The sequence below is a fragment of the Chaetodon auriga genome, chromosome 4 (genome assembly GCF_051107435.1).
Source record: "Chaetodon auriga isolate fChaAug3 chromosome 4, fChaAug3.hap1, whole genome shotgun sequence".
NCBI classification, from domain to species: domain Eukaryota; kingdom Metazoa; phylum Chordata; class Actinopteri; order Chaetodontiformes; family Chaetodontidae; genus Chaetodon; species Chaetodon auriga.
Genome location: NC_135077.1, coordinates 3183070 through 3204506, shown reverse-complemented (window position 1 = coordinate 3204506; position 21437 = coordinate 3183070). Strand labels below are relative to the sequence as shown.

Here is a 21437-nt window from a genome sequence, read left to right as displayed (position 1 = left end):
TTAATGAGCTGTCGCTCGAGAGTGGTCTTTCTATGGTGTATTTGTGATGCAGCGCCGATAAACAGAGCAGACTTCCGCATCTAATGCGCACAGAGGTACTTGTCAGCTATTGGTCAACAGTCAACATTATTCACACAGCTTTTCGCTGATTGGCCAATCTTCTATATGTTACACAAGCTGTTTCGTAAACTTTAAAAAGGATAACGCAGCAGCAAAGCCGGATCGTCAACATTTGCCTTCACTGATAGTTGTCAGGTAAGACGGTTTTTCAACAAGCAAAGTGGAGGAATTTGCATGAATTACTTCTTGGAGAAAACGAGAGACTACGTCGTGTATCATTTTTGGCAACATTTAACAAGAAATCATCACTTATGCAGAAAATGTCATAAACGATATCGCATTAATAGTATAGTTTTGTGCAAATCATGGACTGTAGTTACAAATATGTTGTTTTTCTGGGGTTTATGTAAGCATCAAGAAATGATGGCAGACTCACCAGAGACACATAGCAAACAGTCACAATGTGTAACGTGTGTGTTGGAGATCCCCTATAAATACATGTTCCTCATGGTGGAACTATCATGTCATGAACAAACTGTATATTTGAGCTTTATTTTTTGCCCGGGATGCATTATGTTGGAATTGAAGTGCATGACCAAGTCTTTCCCGGTGTTCCACCAGGTTGCAGCGATGTGGGGTTCAGGTTTTTTGCTTGTCCTGGTTGGACTCTTACATCATCACACCCTCGCCCAGAGCTCGGAGCCCATGCTTCAGGTTATAACACAAACAGTGCTTCCTCCTGACAGTCTGCACAACCCCACACAACTCAACTATGGGATGGCTGTGACCGATGTGGATGGTGATGGCGACCTGGAGGTGGTTGTGGCAGGGTGAGTGTGAACTGCTAATGGTGTGATAGTATGCATCTGTTCATCTGTTAGCTGACACAGACCTGTGTGATGTTCTCCCTCAGGTACAATGGGCCCAACCTGGTGCTGAAGTACGATCGCACTCAAAACAGACTGGTAAACATTGCTATTGACGACAGTAACTCTCCATACTACGCCCTGAGGGACCAAGCAGGAAATGCTATTGGAGTTACAGCCTGCGATGTGGATGGAGATGGACGTGAGGAGATCTACTTCCTCAACACAAACAATGCTTTTTCTGGTAAATGGTAAATTCTTATGATTTGTCCTCAGAACGTTTCAGATAGTTGAATGATTCTTCCTCATGATACCTGACTTTTTTAATGCAGGACGGGCAACTTATTCAGACAAGCTTTTCAAGTTTCGGAACGGCCGGTTTGAAGATCTTCTGAGCGACGAGCTCAATGTGCGTCGTGGCGTCGCTAATGGCATGGCAGGACGCTCGGTGGCATGTGTTGATAGAAAGGTCAGTAGACCTATTCATCCTCTCTTTTTCCACCTGAATTCTCATTGATTCACAATTCCTTCCTCTCAAATTGTTGCCTGTTGTTGCTCTGCAGGGAACAGGCCGTTACTCAGTCTATGTAGCCAACTATGCCAGTGGCAACGTCGGCCCCCACGCTCTGTTAGAAATGGATGAGGCGGCCAGTGACGTGACCAGGGGCATTGTCGCTCTATCGGACGTGGCTGCAGAGGCCGGGGTCAACAAGTTCACAGGTCAGGAGTCTGGTTGGAGAAGTGAAGCCTGTGATGTTTTGAAGTGTGCTGAATCAACTGAAGCATTCATGGTTCGTTTGTGCAGGTGGGCGCGGTGTGGTGGTTGGCCCGATCCTGAGCCAGTCGAGGTCAGATGTGTTCTGTGACAACGAGAACGGACCCAACTTCTTGTTTAAGAATAATGGAGATGGGACTTTTGTTAATGTGGCCAGACAGTCTGGTGAGTACGAAGTTGAGTGCAGGTATAGTCAGGAGCAGAAATGCTTTTAATTGGTTTCACAGCACACACGGCTCGAGGGATCGCAGTGTTCGTCAGTCGATCGGCCCCGTCTCAACACTGTCTCAATAACTATTGGACTGATTCCCATGAAGAGACTTTTGTTTATGACTGAATAAACAAGATAATTGTAAAGCTGATGGCATTACCGTCACCCTCAGCCGTACTTTGTTTAGTGCTAATTAGCAAATGTTAGTAGGCTTATACACCAAATTAAATTGGTGTCCATAGTTAACATTGTGCCTGCTAAACATCAGCATGTTAGCGTCGTTATTTTCAATAACAGAATTTTCATTTAAAGAAATCATATCCAAATACACTGTATTATTTTTCCAGCACTAAAGCTTTGAACATTGTGTCGACTTCTGAAGGTGTGGAGGACCAATACCAGCATGGCCGAGGAGTAGCACTGGCTGACTTCAATGGTGATGGCAGGACGGACATCGTCTATGGCAACTGGAACGGCCCACATAGACTTTTCCTGCAGGGCAGCGACTCCAAATTCCGGGTAAGGACGGTGACAGAAAACGAACGAGTGGGCGACATCTAAAAGTCTGTAAGATGCTAAGAGTTTGATGAAGCGAGCCCTGACCATGTTCCCTTGTGCAGAACATAGCTGCTGGAGGATTTGCTGCTCCCTCGCCCATTCGCACAGTCATTGCTGCCGACTTTGACAACGACAAGGAGCTGGACGTGTTTTTCAACAACATTGCTTACAGAGGCAACGCCCCGAACAGGCTTTTCAGGTAACGCTTCAGTTATTATGTGAACCCAAGGTCCAGTGAGAAGCATCCATTAAAAAATCTCAAACAGCTGGCAGTAAAACACATCCTGGATTATTTTATACAGTATTCACTATTTTTAGAATCTTTTGTGTGTGTTTGCAGGGTGTCGAGGAGAGCCGATGCAGACCCTTTGATCCAGGAGCTGAATGTGGGCGATGCTGCCGAGCCACAGGGGCGAGGAACAGGTCCGCCATCTCTATAAACTCAGCACAGACGACATTAGACAACGTATTTTCTGTTACAATGTGGATGAGGTTTAGAGAGACACAGCTGTCAGACACACACCGCAGGGAAGTTGTTGTGTCGTTCGGTGCAGTGAAAGCTCTCTGTCTGCTCTGGACAGGTGGCACTGTCACCGACTTTGATGGGGACGGACAGCTGGACCTGCTGCTGGCACATGGAGAGAGTGCCCAGCAGCCAATCTCTGTCTTCAAGGTCACACAGGTGTGTGTGTGTGTGCACGTGTTTGTGTAACAATGTTAAAATACTCTATCAGCTTAATGTATGTAAAAGTATTCAACTTTGAATAACTGAAACTGAGCCCTAAAGATCCACAACCTGAACTGTCCAACCTCATCAGGGCTCGTCCAACAACTGGCTGCGGGTCATCCCTCGCACCCAGTTTGGCTCTTTTGCGCGGGGGGCCAAAGTGACGGCCTTCACCAGTCAGAGTGGAGCTCACACACGCATCATTGACGGAGGCTCGGGGTACCTGTGTGAGATGGAGCCTGTCGCACACTTTGGTTTAGGTAACGTTCTTTATACTTTATCATTTGCAGACACTGAAAGAACATGAGACACTCAAACTCTCTCTGCCATTATTACATATTACTTGATTTCTTGACAAACAGCAGATCGTCCATCGCCCTGTGCCAGGCTGGCTTGCAAAGTCACCGCAGGCATGTTTTTTAACTTTGGACAGAGCCAGGCTACCTGTTTCCCCAACTTCCCCTCTTTACGCTAAGCTAAGCTAATTGCATCCTGGCCCTAGCTTCATACATAATGTACAGACATGAAAGTGGGGACAAACCGCTTATCTAAGTCTCAGCAAGACAGCAAGTGTTTCCCAAAGCCTCTGAACTATTCCTCCAACGTGCAATACCACAGGTTGTCGTAACGCCCTCAGAAAGTGTTGGAACCCTCATGCTCATTTATTTCCTACCCACAACACCCAGGAAATGACGAGGTGAAGGTGCTGGAGGTCTCCTGGCCAGATGGCAGCTCCTTCACTCGAACCCTTCAGCCTGGTGAAATGAATTCAGTGGTGGAAGTCGCCTATCCCCAACAAGGGGAAAGGGCTGCGCTTGCCAATGACACGCAGGTACGCAGACCGGATCCACGGCATGAATTATGAACATCGGTAATGTTCCAGCCAGTCTGACAGTGTCATCAGTGACAGATCATCATTTTCGGCTCTTTGTCTGTCTGTAAAATCTGAACAAATTCAAATATTTGGTTTGTATGCCAATTAATTTCCTTCTTCTTCCTTCATTTCCTTTCAGTGTGGTAAAGGTTTTACTGTCCAGGATGGCCGCTGTGCAGGTAAGCCAATTTTTTCATTTATTTTGAAATGAACAGTACAACCAGTACAACCAGTACAACCATTTAAAATGACCTATTATTTGATTTCTTTTTGATTTTCTTTCTTGTTTATGTTTCTACAGGTCTGTGAGGATAATCATGATGAAATGATCACATGAAATACAGCAAAACTGCTGTGGAAAATACAATAATGTTAATGGTTTTAAAATACTTTGATTTTTGCCCGTGCTGTATGACAGGAACCTTGCTGTTTTCTTTACTCTATGAGTAGTTTACATATTTTTGTGTTTCTCATTTTTCTCTGAAGCTGATCATGAATTATTTTCACTACTACTGCTAGGTTATGGTTATTAACTGTGTGCCATGGCAAACTAAATAAACTACTACCAATCAGTATGTTCACATTATTATTTCATATGTAGAAATAAATCATATCTGTCACAAACACCTGCAGCCAGTTTAGAATGAATGAGTAGAACAAGACAGGAAGTGTGTGGCTGACACAGCTTCCCGCACAAAGAAGAGATATTGAGTTCTTTTATTCCCCAGCGTTCCCTGTGTTTGCACACCTCTCTTCCACCTTTTCTCGTCTTCCCTCCACTTGACTGCCATCTCCATCAATTTTAACTGTATGCACTGTGCTGTTTTAATCTGACGGCGGCCTTTCCTTGTTTTCCTCTTCCATTTCTGTCTTGCTCTCCTCTGTGCTGTCTTTCCATTCATGCAGCTCCATTTTATGATGGCGTCCACTCCACCTCTGTCTCCACGTTTCAAGCCTGCTCCTTTAAGACAGTTTTACTACAGTGTGTCATGGTGCTCTCTGCACTGGCAGATCTCAGGGGACGATAGCCTTGAAAGTAACAATGATACAGTAAGACAGCTTTCATCCGTGACTGCATGCAAGCATTTGCTATAAGACTTGACCTTGGGTAACATGCAGGGAGTGTCTTTAATCAGAATGCATATCTTAGTGTGTGGACACCTTACGGTTTGGACATTTGAGCTTGGTGCATGCAGCACTCCCCCCATGTTGCCAGTGAAGGCTGAAAAACTGGGATCAGTGCTATGCCCTTTACCCAGCTGCTGCAGTGTCATATATCCAGTCAAGCATGCATCAAACGTGAGTGAATTTTCCTGACCAAAGTTTGTCACATCAAATTTAGCAAGGCTCTTTTAATTTGACCTTTCTGACGTTTTTAGTGCATGAGTCACTTTTAAATCAGTATCATTGTTATGTACTAAAGCCTTTTTCGTTTTGGCTCATCATACAGCACTGGTGTCTGTCATGAAGTGTGACAGTGAGCCAGCATGCACAATACCAGGACCTTTAAAATGAAGCAGCTAAATGGAATTCAGCCATCATTTTATTATTTGCAAAATGTCAAAATGTCTTGAGAAAAGCCTTCTGTGCAGAAAATACATATCCTTGGGCCTGTTTTTCAGTCAGTAATTTGCAGTAAATTTCACACAGTGATATGAAAACATTTCCATATTCCAGCCAAAGATGACAAACCTCTGACATTTAATCAATTGTGAGAAAGCAAAGCACCGTTGTTGCGTCAAACAGCTGGAATAACGTTCTAGCAGCCATGATTGTTTTTGTTTGTTTTTTTGGCCACAACATTGATATTTTCTAACCTAACAGAGTCATTTATTTACATCAAGCAGTTATGGAGAAACCATTGATTTGGAGTCATGTTTCTGGCAACATGAGGGATGAAAGTCTCTTTTAGCTCTGTTTTTGGTCTCCACCATCTCCTGAAGGAAATCTGTGCTCTTTAGCTGTTAAATCCTTCATTCTGTTCACCCTCTAGTCACTAACTGTGTCCGTCTGCTGTTTGGTGCTGCGTCGGCCATGTTCGCCGCATTAATCATCGCTTTTTGGATTCCTAACAGCTGCTTGCTCTGAGTGGAAATGACACTGATTATTATCATCATTTAATCACCTGTGCCTTTCCTGCTGTAACAAATCAAAATGTCAGCCTGAGTAAAGGTCAATTTTCTAGATTTCCAGTTCAATAAAGAAAGATGAGCTCTGTGCGGCTGTGATGAAACAGTATTTATTTGACACCGGTCATATATACCTCATTGCCATGTGTATCAAACAACAAGCAGTACGAAAGTTTGTTCTTGCACAAAATGTCACCAAAATACGAGACACAATCACATTTGTGAGCCAGTTTTTTGGCAGTCGTTCTTTGGAAGTTTCTTCGGAAATCAAGGAAGGGTTGGTGAATTTAAACCACTACAGGTAAGATTCAGGAAGACTTTTTGACCCATCCTTTGTCTACTTACTACTGCATTCAATGTACAGTATGACCTTGCATAATCAAAATTTAGGAAGAATTGGTCTCAATCATTGAAACCACGAGGTTAATACTTCGATTTGTGCACGTGTCTGTTTGTGTGCCTAACAAATAAAATATAGGCTTCACATGAGAAAAATGGAAGATCTGCTACATCGTATACATGGACGGGCTGAATGACATTCATCTGCTACCAGACAGCACAAATGATATCAGAGGTGAAGGAGGAAGAGGGTCTTTGTACAGTGTGTCTGGGCCTTGGGGAGGTGAAACTGTGTGACGTCCCACTCAAACACTTGTACATCCTACTTACATTTGTCAGAATCTTACAGCCAGTGTCTGGGGTGAAGGGCTGATGGTGATGAGTTTAGTCCAGTTTCTTGGTTGGTCTGGTGCTGTCGGGGTGCAGCTGTGGCTGATATGGACCGTATTGGTGCAGTTGTGGTGGCTAAGGTATGAGGTTTGGTGAGACGTGTGGTCTACACTCCAGCCTCTACACTTCCTTCCTCCCTCTTTTCTCGTCCACCAGATTACACGCAGCTGTGGTAACTTCAGCGAGGATAGGAAGGAAGGTAGGATGGTAACGGCACGATCGCACAAAGTATTGCTAACAAAATTTACACAGAGACATTGCGTCCTACAGGATCGGGACCGTGTCAGCGCATGCAGACTGCTTTGCAAAAACAAAACTACTAAAGAATGTGTTTTAAGCGTTCACCGTGAAATAAAAAGCTTGAACAACTTCAGCATGTGTTAGCATGTCAGGAGCAACATACCTCTCTTTGTTAAAAGCTAGTGAACCCTTTGTGTGAGCGGGTGTGGGCTAAGTGTTGGAACGGGAGTAGCATCATTGTCCTAAATTGTCCTCCAGGGCTGTGAAATCACGGGGAGGCAGAAATTAGGAAGTACACGGTCATCGAGCAGTGCTGCCGGACACGGAGCTGCTCCCTGAGCTGGAACCACTGGAGCCCCGGTCTTCATAGATGGAGATCTCTATCTGATGGGAGAGTAGTCAGGGACCAAGAATTTACTGAGGAGAGGGGTTAATTAAAACAGAAAAGATAAATCTTTTGTGTGCATGCAACCAAAAACACAGAGTAAGGATACGACACGCATTCCCCTTTCTATGGGATCTGTGATGAGCAGCCCTCTGGGAGCGTAGATCTTCTCATTCTGCTCCTGAATGTACTTCGCTATCTTTTTCAGCACCTAATGCACACACAGAAGAAAAAAGGAGAACCGGTAAGGAATCCAAGACAGGTTATTGCCCCAGACCATTAAAATGCATTGAGATCACCAGTCTGACCTTCTCGTAACGCGTCTCCATGCAGAGGAAGATAAGATATGCAGTAGCACAGGCCAGACACCCCTCCAGGTAGGACTGGCCTCCTATCTTTTCTGCCTCGGCGTAGTAGTTATTCAGCGTCTTCACTGTGTCCTCAAACAGTGTCCGCTCAATCTGGGGACACATGCAGAGTCACAAGAAGCAGGGTTGGGATTGGTAAGGATCATTTTATGGATTTGTTCCAAGCAGTACCTGTTCAAAATCAGATTCTCTTTTTTAAACTTTACTACCAACACAGTAATACTACAACACACCACCAGTTTTTACAGTGTGTTCCCAAAACATGAGCCACGACTGAATGATTAATAATCATTATTGTTATTTCTGCTCCTTGTTACGCCAAAAGCACACGTGAAAAGCAAACTCATTTTATGTATTAAGATCTGCCATTTAACTCTAACTCTCAGAAGTTTTTCATCCAGACATAACAGTGAATAAATGAAATCCTTACAGCTGTATCATTACTATTGATAAAATGTCTGAATTCATGCAGAGGCTAACCAGCTATCCCCAGTTACAGCTTGTTACAAAGGACACGCCAACATTATTCATTGACGGTAGCTTCTAACATTAATGTAACAACATTAAGTTGATCACTGTGTGAAGTTATCAAACATTAACATTTGAACTCAAGTTAGATCTCACAGCGCCCTCCCGCTCATGGCTCTGGGTATAACACAGTCGTTGACTGTCATTTAAACTCGTGCATGCCAGAACTGCAGGGCCTCTCCGACTCTGCAAGGCAACGTTTCTCAGCTTTCTAGAGAACCGCTCATCCAAACTAATTCACACCCTAATTCACACTGCCTTAGGTCCTCAGCAACACACCCGCCAAGTGTAAAGTCAGTCAGACGAACGGTTGTTGACAAAATCAAAGGACAGACAGACTAATGATGGGAATTCTGGCTCTTTCTAGTGAGTCAGCTCATTTGGCTCAGCTCAGCGGTACGAGCCGTCTTTGGGCTCCCATACAGCTCCTCGACTTTCAGCATTCAGCCAAATGAAGCAGCGCTTTGAACTATGAATGTCGTTTTAATAAATCTTATAATATCCAGAATGCCAGAATTTTGCATTATGCTTTGTAGAAAAACCTGAAATAATGTAAAAAAAACATCATAAACCACTACACGTGCACTGAATGTTTTATTTATATTGAACTATGTCTCACAGTCTTAATGTCATCACCAAAGCAAGATGTTTCTGGATCATGGCGTTACCATTACCAGTTCTGTCCTTGAGATAAGAAATAAAACTGACATGAGCATTAGTCCGTGCAGTCATGTCCCCTCCAATATTATGTTTTTTAACTGTTAACCACTGTAAGCGCATCAATCCTCTGTGCAGGGGTACAGCTGGGAGAACACTGGAAACATGCCAATTTGATTGTCTTTTGTCATTAGTTCAAAGCGTGCTGTGTGTCTGCCTCCATTACTGTTTGATTAGCAGACATCTCTGCGTGTCTCACACTGCACATTAACAGACACATTAAAGCCTTACAGCTGCTTCTATCAGGTGTTGCTCTTGAATTATTTTCCTCACAAATGTACATTTAAATGCATGCTAGCGTCTCCTCACCCTGCTCTCCAGCTCAGAGGGGAACTTGGTCTGAAACTTGCAGGTGGTTCCTTCGCTGTAGTCTCTCTGGATGAAGACTTTGTTCGCCAGAGACGCACTGTGCCTCAACTCCTGCAGATTGTGGAACTGAGGAGGGTGAAACACACAGAGAGACAAATATAACAACAGTTACGCGTTTATAATGAGTCCCCAGAGGGAGCGCCATCTCTCCGTGCACCCGTTCACTCCTAATGTGTCCAAACAGGGGCTGAATCGGAAATATAGGATGATAGAGGAGACAGACGAGGTGTGATCAATCACTCTGTGGCTCGGTGTCTGCGCTCTTTTCTGCCTTGTTGTCTGTTGGAGCAGAGCCCAGCCTTGGACATACTATCTGTCCCACACACACACACACACACACACACACACACTTTGATGCTCTCTGCTACAGGAGAGTAAAGCTTGCAGGAGGACAGGACAACATTTCACTGGGGCTCACAACAGATCGATCAGGCGGAACAAGATGAGGCAGATTGATGTGAGGGCATCCGAGCTCTTGTAATCCCTCGTGTTTACGCTGGAAACGTTGATTGCATCAAAGTATGTGTGTTGGGTAAACATCAGTTTCCGGTCATCAGCATTCTGTCTTTGAGCATTTCTAAAAGCTCGGACGGAGGCTGGAGAAGCAGTGAGGAAGGTCAGGGCGGCATGGCTTCTGTCCATGGTGCTGAACGCCGTCCCTCCGCGCGGGGTGTGTGTGTGTGTGTGTGTGTGTGTGTGTGTGTGTGTGTGTGTGTGTGTGTGTGTGGTCAGTGTCCACACAGTGGCCTGTCACCGGATTAACGGGGCGTCCCACAGATCAAAACAGATCTGCTTTCACCACATCTAAACATCGTGGAGGACCGCGCCGCTTCCCGCTGTTTCTGCCCCGTTTCTGCTCCCATGAAGCACCGCTGACTTCCAACATTCATGGTTTCCCTTTTCAACCGCCCCCCTCAAAAAAAAAAAAGCACAAAAAGAAAAACAAAGCGAGCCAACCTTCAGACGGACCTGGCATGATAATGTAGGACACAGCCGTCAGCGGTGACTGAAGTGTGGCACAGTTGGACCGTGCGCAGCCTCCATGCCCTCGCTGACCATGTTATCTGCCCCCGCGCCGCCTCTCCTCAGACAGCCAGTCAACTGTTTGTGCTGGGAATCGAAACCTTGGCAGGGGAAATAAACAGAGAGTGTGCCAGGCTTACCTCTGTCGCCATGTTGCCATCCGTAGCCGTGAGGTACGAGTCCCTGCATGCGCTGAAATCGCTTTAGTGGGACACGGGGACGGTTGGAGGGGGGAGGGGCGGGGTGGGAGCCGGAGGGGCGGTGCTAACAGAAGGACGGCGTTCAGCCACTAAATCAGCTGCTCAGCTGCCTCACACGAGCGTCCACGCTGCTTTAAATGTGCTCGCGTGTCAAAGGAAGGTGTTTTTAAAACATTACCCAGCAGCAGGGCCCTGAAGCCAAGCAGCTAAATGGAATTCAGCCATTATTTCATGTTATTATTCACAGCTGAGCTTTTCCTGCTGTGACGTGCACAGGTCTGTTGAATGGGAGCAAGGAAAAGCCTTAAACCTGCATGAAATCACTTGTTTTTCTCCCTTTTTTGGCTGCGCTGACCTGTTATTGTCAAATGTGTTTGCAAACAGTTTCCTGTTTTCACAGCGAACAGACTGAAAACAGAAGTCTTCACTTGGAGTCCTGTTTCTGGTCACATGGTGAATGTGAGTCTGATATTGACTCTTTGTTCTCTGTGTCTACTCCTGAGGGACATGTCTGCTGTCTTCAGTAGCTGAATGCTACCGGTAGTGGTGTATTTGCAGCATGCAGCAGGTTGATCATGAGGTGTTTTGGATGAAAACTGCTGCCTGTTACATGTGGACTCGGTGCTGAGAAAAGTCTTGAGAGTCAAACAAAACAAGATGTGGATCATAAAACCAAAACAAGCTGAAAGATGCTAAAATGCTCTGCAGAGCTGAAGGGAACTGCAGTCAGACAATATTTGTGGAAATCAGAGTGTTTAGTCACATTTCAGTCATTGTGACACATCCAGAATATAAAAATATGGTTTGTAGCAGCCTTTAAGGTTTGTGTCTTATTGAAAACTGAAGACATTTCTGTTAAGTTTAATAACTAAAAGCTCATATTTAAAGTGAATTTACGTTGTTCAAATTCCGATCAGGCAGTGTCCCATTTCTAAAAAACTATATTCAAAGTAAATTAGTCATTTTTGGACCCAACAGTCAATACAGTCCAGTCAAAAAGACCATACTTACTACCTGTGACTATAATTTAATGAAATCATCACAGTTTATTTCAATAATGGCATATCTCATCCATAAAATAAGGACAATATATACAGTCTGAATTATTAGGTCAAATAATAACTTGCACTTTCTGGAGTTTTAAATTAAATATATTAGATATAATAGAACAATTTATAGTGACAGTTTATACATGATTACGGTAAAAGCAAAGCAAACATCATTACAATCATCTGTGTCTGAATCATGGTTAAAATTATTTTACCACCAAAATCCACATTTTGGGTTGTAATGCCTCCACATGAATTCTTTGAAGTCCCGCTTTCAAGAGTGTGAGGCTCTGACGACAATTTCAGCTGGCTGCCCAGTCCATTCAAACAACCTTAATCCAGTTGGGTCGACTCTGATCCAGTTAGAGGAAAAGCACGGGCTCTGGGGACCTCGAGCAGCTTTTTGGATGTTTCGCCTTCTATACTAAATAAAAAAAAAAAAGCTTATCTGACATATCAACACAGGAAAAATGACGACCAGAACAAAGCATCACTTTGATCCTTACATGTGCGCCGCTCAACAAACTGATTCACCAGCCTCCAGAACATCATGACTGGCAAAAATACACTGTGATTCATTGCAGGTCAGGCATTTTCAGTCTACTGCCACAGAGTTATTGTTTCCTGGCATCTCATATCTGCTCCTCTTATGTCTTCTAAGTTCCTCCAGCTGGTGGCAACAGCATGTAAAAAAGGGTTTTTTTTTTCAGAGGCAGAACCGCACGTATAATCAAAGCTTTAAGGTAAATGAACAAAAGCCTGTATTTTCATCAACTCGAGGTCTGGTGAATAATGTGCATACCGACAGGAGGAACATGTGGCTTGTAGTGGCAGCAGACACGACTGGTAAAATAAGAAGTAAACCAAAAACACTGTCCCCAAAGACTTGGACAAAGCCGTGTTAACCACATGACATTGTTGACCAGCTGCAGGTCAAACTGGATTGGCGGACAGTAAACTGGCAAAGACTCTGACCAGCCTGTGCACACTGCGGCAATCGAAGCCAAACCTAGAGCTTCTTCTTCTGGTCGTACATCCATTATTTTGTTCATCTAAACAAACCAAATTCCCATTGCGAGCCTTTGCTCACACCATCGCATTCATCACCAATCTGAGAACGTGGCCAATTCATACAGTGCTGGCCTCAGTCTTGTTCATACAGGGAAGTCCTCTCAGCATTACAGTACAAATAAACTGCTACACAGGGCTGAAGATGACGACGTTCAAGTGGAATCAACTTTGTGGCGAGGGAAAGCGTGTAGAAACAAAACCACTGACAGCCTATAACCTTACTTGTATCACCCGACAGCACCAGCCCATCCCAGCCTCTACCCTGCGTGCGTTACACCTCCCTCTGCACAGCAAAGGGGAAAGGTCCTTTGATTTTGGAGCCATTGTGCTCTGTAGAAAGTCTCATTGATTGATAAGGTCCAGTTCTTCATTGAGAGTTGAAACATTTAACATATTATAGTAGAAGTCCCATAAGTAACATGAATAGGTCAGGAGGGATGCACCTGGTAAAGACATGGGGGGTTAACACGGGAGGTATCTCGACAGACAGAAGTGCTTCACTTGAAAACCAAGGCATGTGTTAGGGTTTCAGTAACTTGGAGTTGGCCTCGGGGGCGAACAGTGAATGACCTCCTGGTGGCCACTGGGAGACAAAGCTGGCCTGCCACCTCATTGCAGCTTGATGAGAGACGAATTACAGGCAGCACAAACAAACACAGTCTCTCTCTGGGCCTCTGGAGCTGCAGGAGAAACAACGAGAGAATGAGATCATAACTCAGAGAGCAGATGAGCACGAGAAACAGAAGCAGGGTATTGTGATGTGACACGACGCAGCTGTCAGAACATTTTAACAATCTAAGAATAAAAAGTCGGCACCTGTTGCCCCCATGCAAGATCTCAGCACCTTGAAGGAGCAGCATCGGGAGCAGAAGCTGTTGCCACAGTTACTGCAGTTCCTCTGTAATACAAAGAGACGTCGCCTTGAAGCTTGTGCCAATAAAAGACAAAATTAAACATGATGATGATGGTGTGATGCCTAAATATATCCCCAACTCTTCTCACAAGTTTTCAGTCTCACCCTTTTCTTCAGCACGGAGAAGACGGCATTGCAGCTCGAGCAGTTTCCTTTGGAGGAAAAAGACAGAGATAAATAGGATTATGAGGTGCAGGACAAAATGCAGCAGTCCAGAATGAACACACGAGAGGAACCGAGGAAACACTCCTCTTTCATGGCTGACGTATAACCAGAGGAAATGAACCAGCGGATGAGTCACAGCAGACTGACCTGTGCTGGTGGTGGGGTAGCGTTTACGCAGTTTCTCCGTCAGTTTGGACACCTTGCTGCGTATTGGTTCGTTGCGGCTCAACAGTCCATTTTCAGAGATGGTGTCATACTCGGGAGCTCCGAGAGGCCCGTCATCATCCTCCTGAGGGAGAGGGAGGAAGGAGGGGGGGCGGACAGAGAAAAAGGCATTTAAATGCTGTGTAAGCTCCAGTAACTGGAGAATGAAAACCTGGCCAAGAAACAGAGCCAAGCTCAGCGGCAGGGCTGCACCGGACAACATTCACTTGGATGATTTTAGCCGGTTTGATTAATAGAATCAATCACAGTGATGGCAACATGATGATGATGATGATGATGGTGGGACAACTAGGAAGATAAACCAAGGTGGTATTCGTGTATCAACAGGAAAAATACATGTACAGTATATTTATACAGCTGTACTTCATCTGTCTGCAAAACATAAAGACATCAAACCCCCTGAAGAGCTGAGATCAAAAGAATTCCCATCATTACACTCTAATCTATCTATTTACCTACATTTATATGTGTATGTACCTACATGTACAAAAGACTTGGTAAAAAGGTCTGTTCTGCACTTTCTGGTCAATGGCTACGCTACAACCTAAACCACTGAAAGGCACAACTACAACTTTATAGGCTGGTACAAGAGGAACAGAGTGTAAGAGTAGAAAGAAGAAGAAGAAGAAGAGAAGAGGAAGAGAAAGCAATCTGTTTTGCCAAAGAAAACCATCCAACCCACCCCTGACAAACAAGGCTTTCAAGGAACAGGACAGCTCGTTTCTGCTTGCTGCAGACGGCCAATTTGAAAAGACAGCAGTCAGCTACACTGAAGAGTAAAGTCTGCCCATCACAAGCTCTAAAACGTATGTGCTATTGTGCAGTAACTCTTTTATGTAACACGTGCTGTAATGAAATAAAGAACAGGCCTCGATGCAAAACACTTGTTCATAATGTGTTTCGATCAAAACAGGCAAGCACTGCAACACATGAACGAGTCCATCTTACCGAGGAAAGAAAAGCTGATTTCACTAATGCAGCATGTCTCGTGAACAATGCCAGTCATGCAGAAATGAATGAGCACCCTGCATGATGGGATTATCATTATCACTATCAAATGATAAAAACACATGAACAGACGGATGGATGGATGGATGGGAGGCACCGGGAAATCCACTTACCACTAAGACCAGAGGGGTTTCCTAATCAGGAAGCAGAGCGACACATGAGAACAACGTTACCCACAAACAAACACTGATATTCAGTGTGATTACACAGGAGCACACCCAGAACCATGCTTCAAAGAGCAAAGCAAGAACTCCACCACAGGGCCACCAGCTTACAACACATGAAGCTGCTGTTCATGTGTCCAGTAGTTCTACAGTGAGAGCTAACTGGGTGGCAGTGCACTAGTATCTTCTAAACAGAGGGGGGCGACACTCACCTGCAGGGATATTGAATGCTCCTGGGTTCAGAGGACAGCACAGAAAAAAAAAACAGGAAGTAACAGGACACACGTAATGAGAGGAGGATTATTCACACAATGGCGGTAAGCTCCGACAGCTGTGACCCTGGGAACCATTACACACTTCATCCTGCTATAGATTTCACCGAAATTTGATAAAATGTACTTTTCTGGCTGAAATTTCTCATTGACATTAGTATTCAAAGTCTTTGTGATGGTTCTCCAAGTTGAGCTCAGCGCATCCTGCTCGGTATCTCTGCCATTACATTACTGCATTGCAGACAAATGTAATGTGATTACAGGAACGTGTCACTTTGTTGCTTGTTACCCCCAATTCAATGAAGTTTAGAGGAGTATTTACCTCAATGGCATCCTTGAATTCATCATCAGGCTCGGCTTCCTCAGCTTCCTCCACACTGCCAGGAGACAGGTCCTGTCATCAAACACACACACACACACACACACACACACACATATATTAATATATAAACACTGCAGTGACAAGTACACTCCAGACAGCTCCTGAATTCCTGGCTGTCCCAAGATCAGCACCTGACTCATCTATCTGAGATGCTCGGTAAACAGGAGGATGTAATTAACTGTGGGATGATTAACTCATATTCTTGAGCCATGATCCCCTTTGATTATTTCTTTATTTTGCAGTTCGCTGCTGCCTTGCTGTGATCCAGAGGCCTCCAACAACACAAAGCCACATTAATCTGAGCCTCTGCACCTTTGCTGGGGAATAAAGTCACAGCCCCATCAGTGCCACAGAAGTGGCTCTGTGGATGGATGGCTCAAATCTGTGCATGGACTTACATTACTGGCACTGGATAAATACATTGAGAGCATGGGATAAAGTGGATAAGAAGCTTACAGCCATGGCTGGATTTAATGTAAATCACAACCTCTAAACGCTTCAGCATTCAAAATGCACATGCATTTGTCTCCGCTGTGGTCCTTCCTCTCACCTCCAGACTAGTTGGTGTGGGCGTCCTGTCCAACAAGTTGCCCTGGTCCTGTTCTTCACTCGCCCCCTCTGAGGCCTGGGCCTGGCCCATGTGGAACAGCTTCCTCAGGTCCAACAAAACTGTAACAACACTTTACTTCAGCCATATTTTCTTATATCAGACTTCGTGTTTATCCCTTGGTTCATCCAGACAGAATGAACTCACCTCTACAGAAGTCTCTGTTCCACAGGAAGATGGCGCTGTTGAGCCCAGCGAGCACCCACCCCACAGGAGCCGTGTAGATCAGACACACCAACATTAACATCCCTCCATAGAACCTGGATGGAGACATTACAAATGTCAGCTCACAGTGAGATAAAGCATAAGAGTGATTGATCAGACAGTACAGCAGGCGGATATTCAGTGTGGTGTGTGTGTGTGTGTGTGTGTGTGTGTGTGTCTCGTGCACACCTTGATGACTTGCTGTGATTATCCCAGTATAGGACCTTGTAAATAGCCTCTGCTGACAGGCAGGCAGAGGACAGCATGTCGTCCAGGTGCTTCAACCTGATGAAGATGAGAAACAGAAGCACACCCACAAACTGTCAGAACAAAGATGCGGTGTCACCCACACATGAACAAACACTGTGCACAAACGTCACATATACACATGTGGCCACAGTCTGTAAAACTGCTCCAAAAAGGGAAACTAATTGATATTTTTGTCAGTTACCTCAGTAAGTCTAGTCGTTATCTTTAATCCATTCATTAAATGATCTATTTATGAATCATTTACTTAACAGTGGTATAAAACAAAGATCCTGTGGAGTTTGTGCGCTGTAGGACAATGTTTTGATAATCGAGGGCCCAAAGCTGTTATTTATTGAACAGCTTTGCAAATGTTTTATGTAGGAAATTAATTAAACAAGTTTATAAGGCCTCCAGGCTATTAGATGTTGTGGAGAGTGCCCAAGAAATGGTGAAGCTGTGCCCAACAAGTTCAGTTTAGATTTATGGCACGTTTGTGTGTCTATATTTCCTGTTTATTTTGCCGTGGTCGGGATGTTTCTAGGCGTCAGCCGTTGGGCAGTGGGTGTGTAGCCCCCAGCCAATAACAGTGCGCAGGTGAGGTCAGGACTTTATAAAAAGGTAGCAGCAAAACTGTTTGTTTACTAACAGTAAACAATAAATGACAATTCAGGAAATTGTTGTTGTTTTTTTTTCCCACTATTTGCTGATATTTCATAAATGTACAAAACTCCAAAAAACTGATCAAGAAAATCATCAAAAGATTTCTCAATAATGTCAATAATCATCAGTTGCAGCCGTGCAGTACATGATCCCAGTTCCTGCAGTGTGCATCTTACAGGTCTTTGACTTCCAGCATGGCCTCCTGTTTGCTGAGATCAACGGTCTGCAGGTCTCTGCGGTGCACGGCGTGGAAACGCCTCCTCTGGAGCTCAGCTTCTGAGGCTCTGCCCCCACACCTGTCCTGCAGGTAACCCAGGGCAGCTGGCACACACAGAGCCATCACACCCACTGTGAACCAACCCACTGATACCAGAGAGGCAGACACAACAGCATGTTAATCAATTATTCAAGTGTCTTACAAAACACCAAGCAAAAGCTGGATCAATATCGATGCCCAATGCCTCATCTTACCTTCATTAACGGTGCAGAAGAAGACATTGAGAAACACACAGACGAGCAGAGAGCACACGGGCATCTTCCATCTGAGGGGGAAAAAACAGATGACACTGAACACTGAAAAAAACAAATATGGCTTTGTGCCATTACTACTCAAGGCACAAAGCAATTATATGGCACGATGCCCGAACAGACCACAAACAGACACACATACACACCCGAGCAGGAAGCGGGTCAGCTCCACTGCATCTGCAACTGGCTCTAGAAACAGAGCCATCCTCTTATAGGACACCACCATGTTGAAGAGGTCAAAGTTTGGAGTACAGCGCGGGCTCCCCAACTCAGAGGCATCTGGGGACCCGGGGGTCTCTTTAGATAATGTGTGCACCAGTTCCCCCCCTTCTCCTGCACCCTGTGAGGAGTCCTGGGACACACTGTGCATTGTCATCCCTGTGCAGAGACGGAGGGGGAGACACCAGACAGGATTCAGGATTCAGAGAGTGAAAGGCAGGCCCCCTAACCCCAGACTGAAATGGCCATTGAAAGGCAACCTAACAGAATCCTGCTGCAGAGACGGTGAAGTGCACTCCAGGTGTGCTCACAGGTGCAACACAGCCTGCAGTCTATGTGATCGTGCTCAGTTTATAAGCCGCTTAACATACAAAGAGCAGTCAGCTGACATGAGCATAAGCGGCAAGTTTCTCTTTGTGTGTTCACATTTGAAATGTTGATTTTAGGAGCACCCAATCAGCACACTTCTGACCCCACCCAAAACAGGTGCAACACACTTAAACCTTCCAGACAGAGGGAACCTTTCAGGCTTTTTCTGCCTGATGTTAAGTTTCTCTCCGAAATGGATGATACCAACACAAACTATTCGTGGTACTGTAAATGGTCACACATGTTTATTTGAACATCTTCACCTTCAAAAGTGATCTGAGAGAAACTTCTCTGAAGAATTCTGTGAGCGTAGATCTAAGAGCATCAGTGCATTGAATGTAACATGCTGAGGTGGATATGATCTTTTCAGGTAAAGCTGCCACATGTAGTTTTCAGCTACAGAGCTACTTTAACTTGGACCTTCAATATTTAGTATTCAACACCAGTAATCCTAACTGTAACTACACGGGTACTTTTTTAAAGAGCACTCCTTCCCTGGCCATCCTCATTTAGCAGTACAGTGTGAAATGAAACTGTTTCTGGTGACCGTGAACAGGCGGATAGAGCACCACCTCCTCAAATCAGCGCTCCGTGCTGTGGCCTGTGAGATGCTGTCAAACGGCAAAGTTAACTTAGCTTGCTAACAGAAGGACACTGAAGATACATAACTGTTACCTCAGCCCAGCTAATATAATCTGCAGGGTATGGAGGAGATGAGTTACCCCGAGAAGACTGTCCAACAACAGCCAACCTGTGAAGCAGCGGCCGCGCTGTGAGGAGCTCAGACGGAACTAGCGAGTCCCACCGACATCATCAACCCGGAGAAAGGAAGAGCCTCCAAATTCAAGCGGCCCGGTCAACATGACAGCAGCCTGTCCTTCAGCATGAGCGTTAACCTGTCGAAACGAGGCGGGTTTTAAACCTGCCAAGCTGTCAGCGGAAAAAACCCAGCGGCTAAATCAGTCGTTTTGTTTGCGGACGGAGGTCCCAGCTAGCTTTGTCGGTTCCGTGTTATTCTGAGAACGTCCGCTTCCTTGTTTAACTAAGGGCGAATAGTTGATAACAGAAAAGGGGCTTATGTCCGATACAATCGATCACAGAGTAGGACGATCTGCTGCTGCACAGCTGAGCTGAGGCGGACATGCTAAAATTACATTTAAAAAAAAGAAAGAAAGAAAGAAAGAAAGAAAGAAAGAAAGAAAAGAAAAGAAAAAACTACTTCTAAGCTAAGGCCATGTTTAAAAGACATTTTCTGCTTTAAATTAAAATAATAATAATTGTGTCTCATATGGCTTTACCAAAAAAGTTCAATTGCTTTAAGGCTACTCTCCCTCGATTCAAAATCTGTAAATATGCAAATAATTGTGTGTGTGTATATATATATATATATATATATATATATATATATATATATATATATATATATATATATATATATATATATATATATATACGTGTATGTGTGTGTGTGTATACATACATATGTATGTATGTATATATATATATATATATGTGTGTGTGTGTGTGTGTGTGTGTGTGTGTGTGTGTGTATATGTATGTATGTATGTATGTATGTATACACACACACATATGTATGTATATACGTATATATATACGTATCTACATATATGTATGTATATACGTATATACATATATATGTATGTATGTGTGTGTGTGTGTGTGTGTGTGTGTGTGTGTGTATATATATATATATATATATAGCTTTTTAGTTTCAAACTCTATACATGCACCATTCTGCACAGTGACTTAACATTAAGAAAAATACGTTTCTGACTAGAGGGGACTTAACTTATAACCTGGCAGTAATGAAACACCTTCATGAAAAAAAGATTCAGAAAGAGAACAGCTCAGCTGGAGGACACGTCAACAGGGCACAGGCCGGCCACACATTCCCACGGCAATAATTCATTCACACTGATTTTGTCAGTGAAAGCTTCAATATACAGTTTACAAGTGAGAAGTGAAGAAGCGAGAGCCTCTACTTGCTGATAGAACCTCATTACTGAGCAAAAATGACAGCTTTTCCTTGACAACAAGTCTCCGTTGTCAAGCCAACAAAGTTGAGCCTTTGACAGTCGAAACAGAGGCTTTGGATGAAGTGTCACTGAGATTTAGAGTGGAACTCATCAGTTGAAGTGCAGTTTAAGTCATTCAGTGAACAGACGTGTTCTGCAGCTGCCGGAGGGTATTTGACGACAGTTGTGTACTCAGCAGGAATTTGGAGCTTTTTTTCACACCAGATCATGCAGACAGGGAGCGAGAAAGAGAGAGGGAGCAGAGATAATCAAATACTAATGCAAAGATTAAAAAAAAAAAAAAAAAAAACAGGGAATAAAGAAATAGTATTGATGGACATAGAGAAGAGTAATCAGAAGTGTAAGTAAACACACACAACAGCAACTCAACTGCAGAACCTTTGATGGCCTGTGCTGCACTGTGAAGTTCACTCAAGATCCTTTAAACACCTGACATTTCTTTACAAGCCTTCCACTGACTCGTCTAATGATATATGATCTCTGTCACCCTCTAGTGATGTACTTTGTTACATTCCTCTGATTTAATCAAATTAAAA

The 21437-nt window shown here is 44.2% G+C and overlaps 3 protein-coding genes across 9 annotated transcripts; 1 reads left to right on the top strand and 2 right to left on the bottom strand.

Annotated features, from left to right (window-relative positions):
- Positions 1–154: 154 nt before the first annotated feature.
- On the top strand, positions 155–4643 carry crtac1a (cartilage acidic protein 1a). 2 transcript variants are annotated; one of them, XM_076728345.1, is made up of 14 exons: positions 155–255; positions 682–890; positions 974–1170; positions 1259–1395; positions 1490–1646; positions 1732–1866; positions 2295–2431; positions 2533–2669; positions 2811–2893; positions 3052–3152; positions 3289–3457; positions 3884–4029; positions 4211–4250; positions 4373–4643. In XM_076728345.1, exons 2-14 carry the CDS (start codon positions 691–693, stop codon positions 4378–4380), a joined length of 1647 nt encoding a protein of 548 aa, XP_076584460.1. In that variant the 5' UTR covers positions 155–255; positions 682–690; the 3' UTR covers positions 4381–4643. The 2 variants fall into 2 exon arrangements, with proteins under 2 accessions (XP_076584460.1, XP_076584461.1); XM_076728346.1 differs by having other exon boundaries at positions 3289–3465; positions 3892–4029.
- Positions 4644–6288: 1645 nt separating this feature from the next.
- golga7ba (golgin A7 family, member Ba) lies at positions 6289–10792 on the bottom strand. Its single transcript, XM_076728347.1, has 5 exons — positions 10700–10792; positions 9477–9602; positions 7863–8015; positions 7664–7765; positions 6289–7553 (listed from the first exon to the last, which is right to left on the bottom strand). Exons 1-5 carry the CDS (start codon positions 10709–10711, stop codon positions 7470–7472), a joined length of 477 nt encoding a protein of 158 aa, XP_076584462.1. The 5' UTR covers positions 10712–10792; the 3' UTR covers positions 6289–7469.
- Positions 10793–11780: 988 nt separating this feature from the next.
- Positions 11781–19887, bottom strand: zfyve27 (zinc finger, FYVE domain containing 27). 6 transcript variants are annotated; one of them, XM_076728507.1, is made up of 14 exons: positions 19567–19887; positions 18403–18634; positions 18200–18270; positions 17905–18091; positions 17009–17104; positions 16763–16875; positions 16559–16677; positions 15949–16020; positions 15567–15587; positions 15304–15324; positions 14105–14246; positions 13898–13944; positions 13696–13777; positions 11781–13559 (listed from the first exon to the last, which is right to left on the bottom strand). In XM_076728507.1, the coding sequence occupies exons 2-14, from the start codon at positions 18630–18632 to the stop codon at positions 13489–13491; spliced, it is 1272 nt and encodes a 423-aa protein (XP_076584622.1). In that variant the 5' UTR covers positions 18633–18634; positions 19567–19887; the 3' UTR covers positions 11781–13488. The 6 variants fall into 6 exon arrangements, with proteins under 6 accessions (XP_076584622.1, XP_076584624.1, XP_076584623.1 ...); XM_076728509.1 differs by having other exon boundaries at positions 19596–19884; XM_076728508.1 differs by having other exon boundaries at positions 18403–18636; positions 19558–19692.
- Between the last annotated feature and the right edge of the window lie 1550 nt (positions 19888–21437).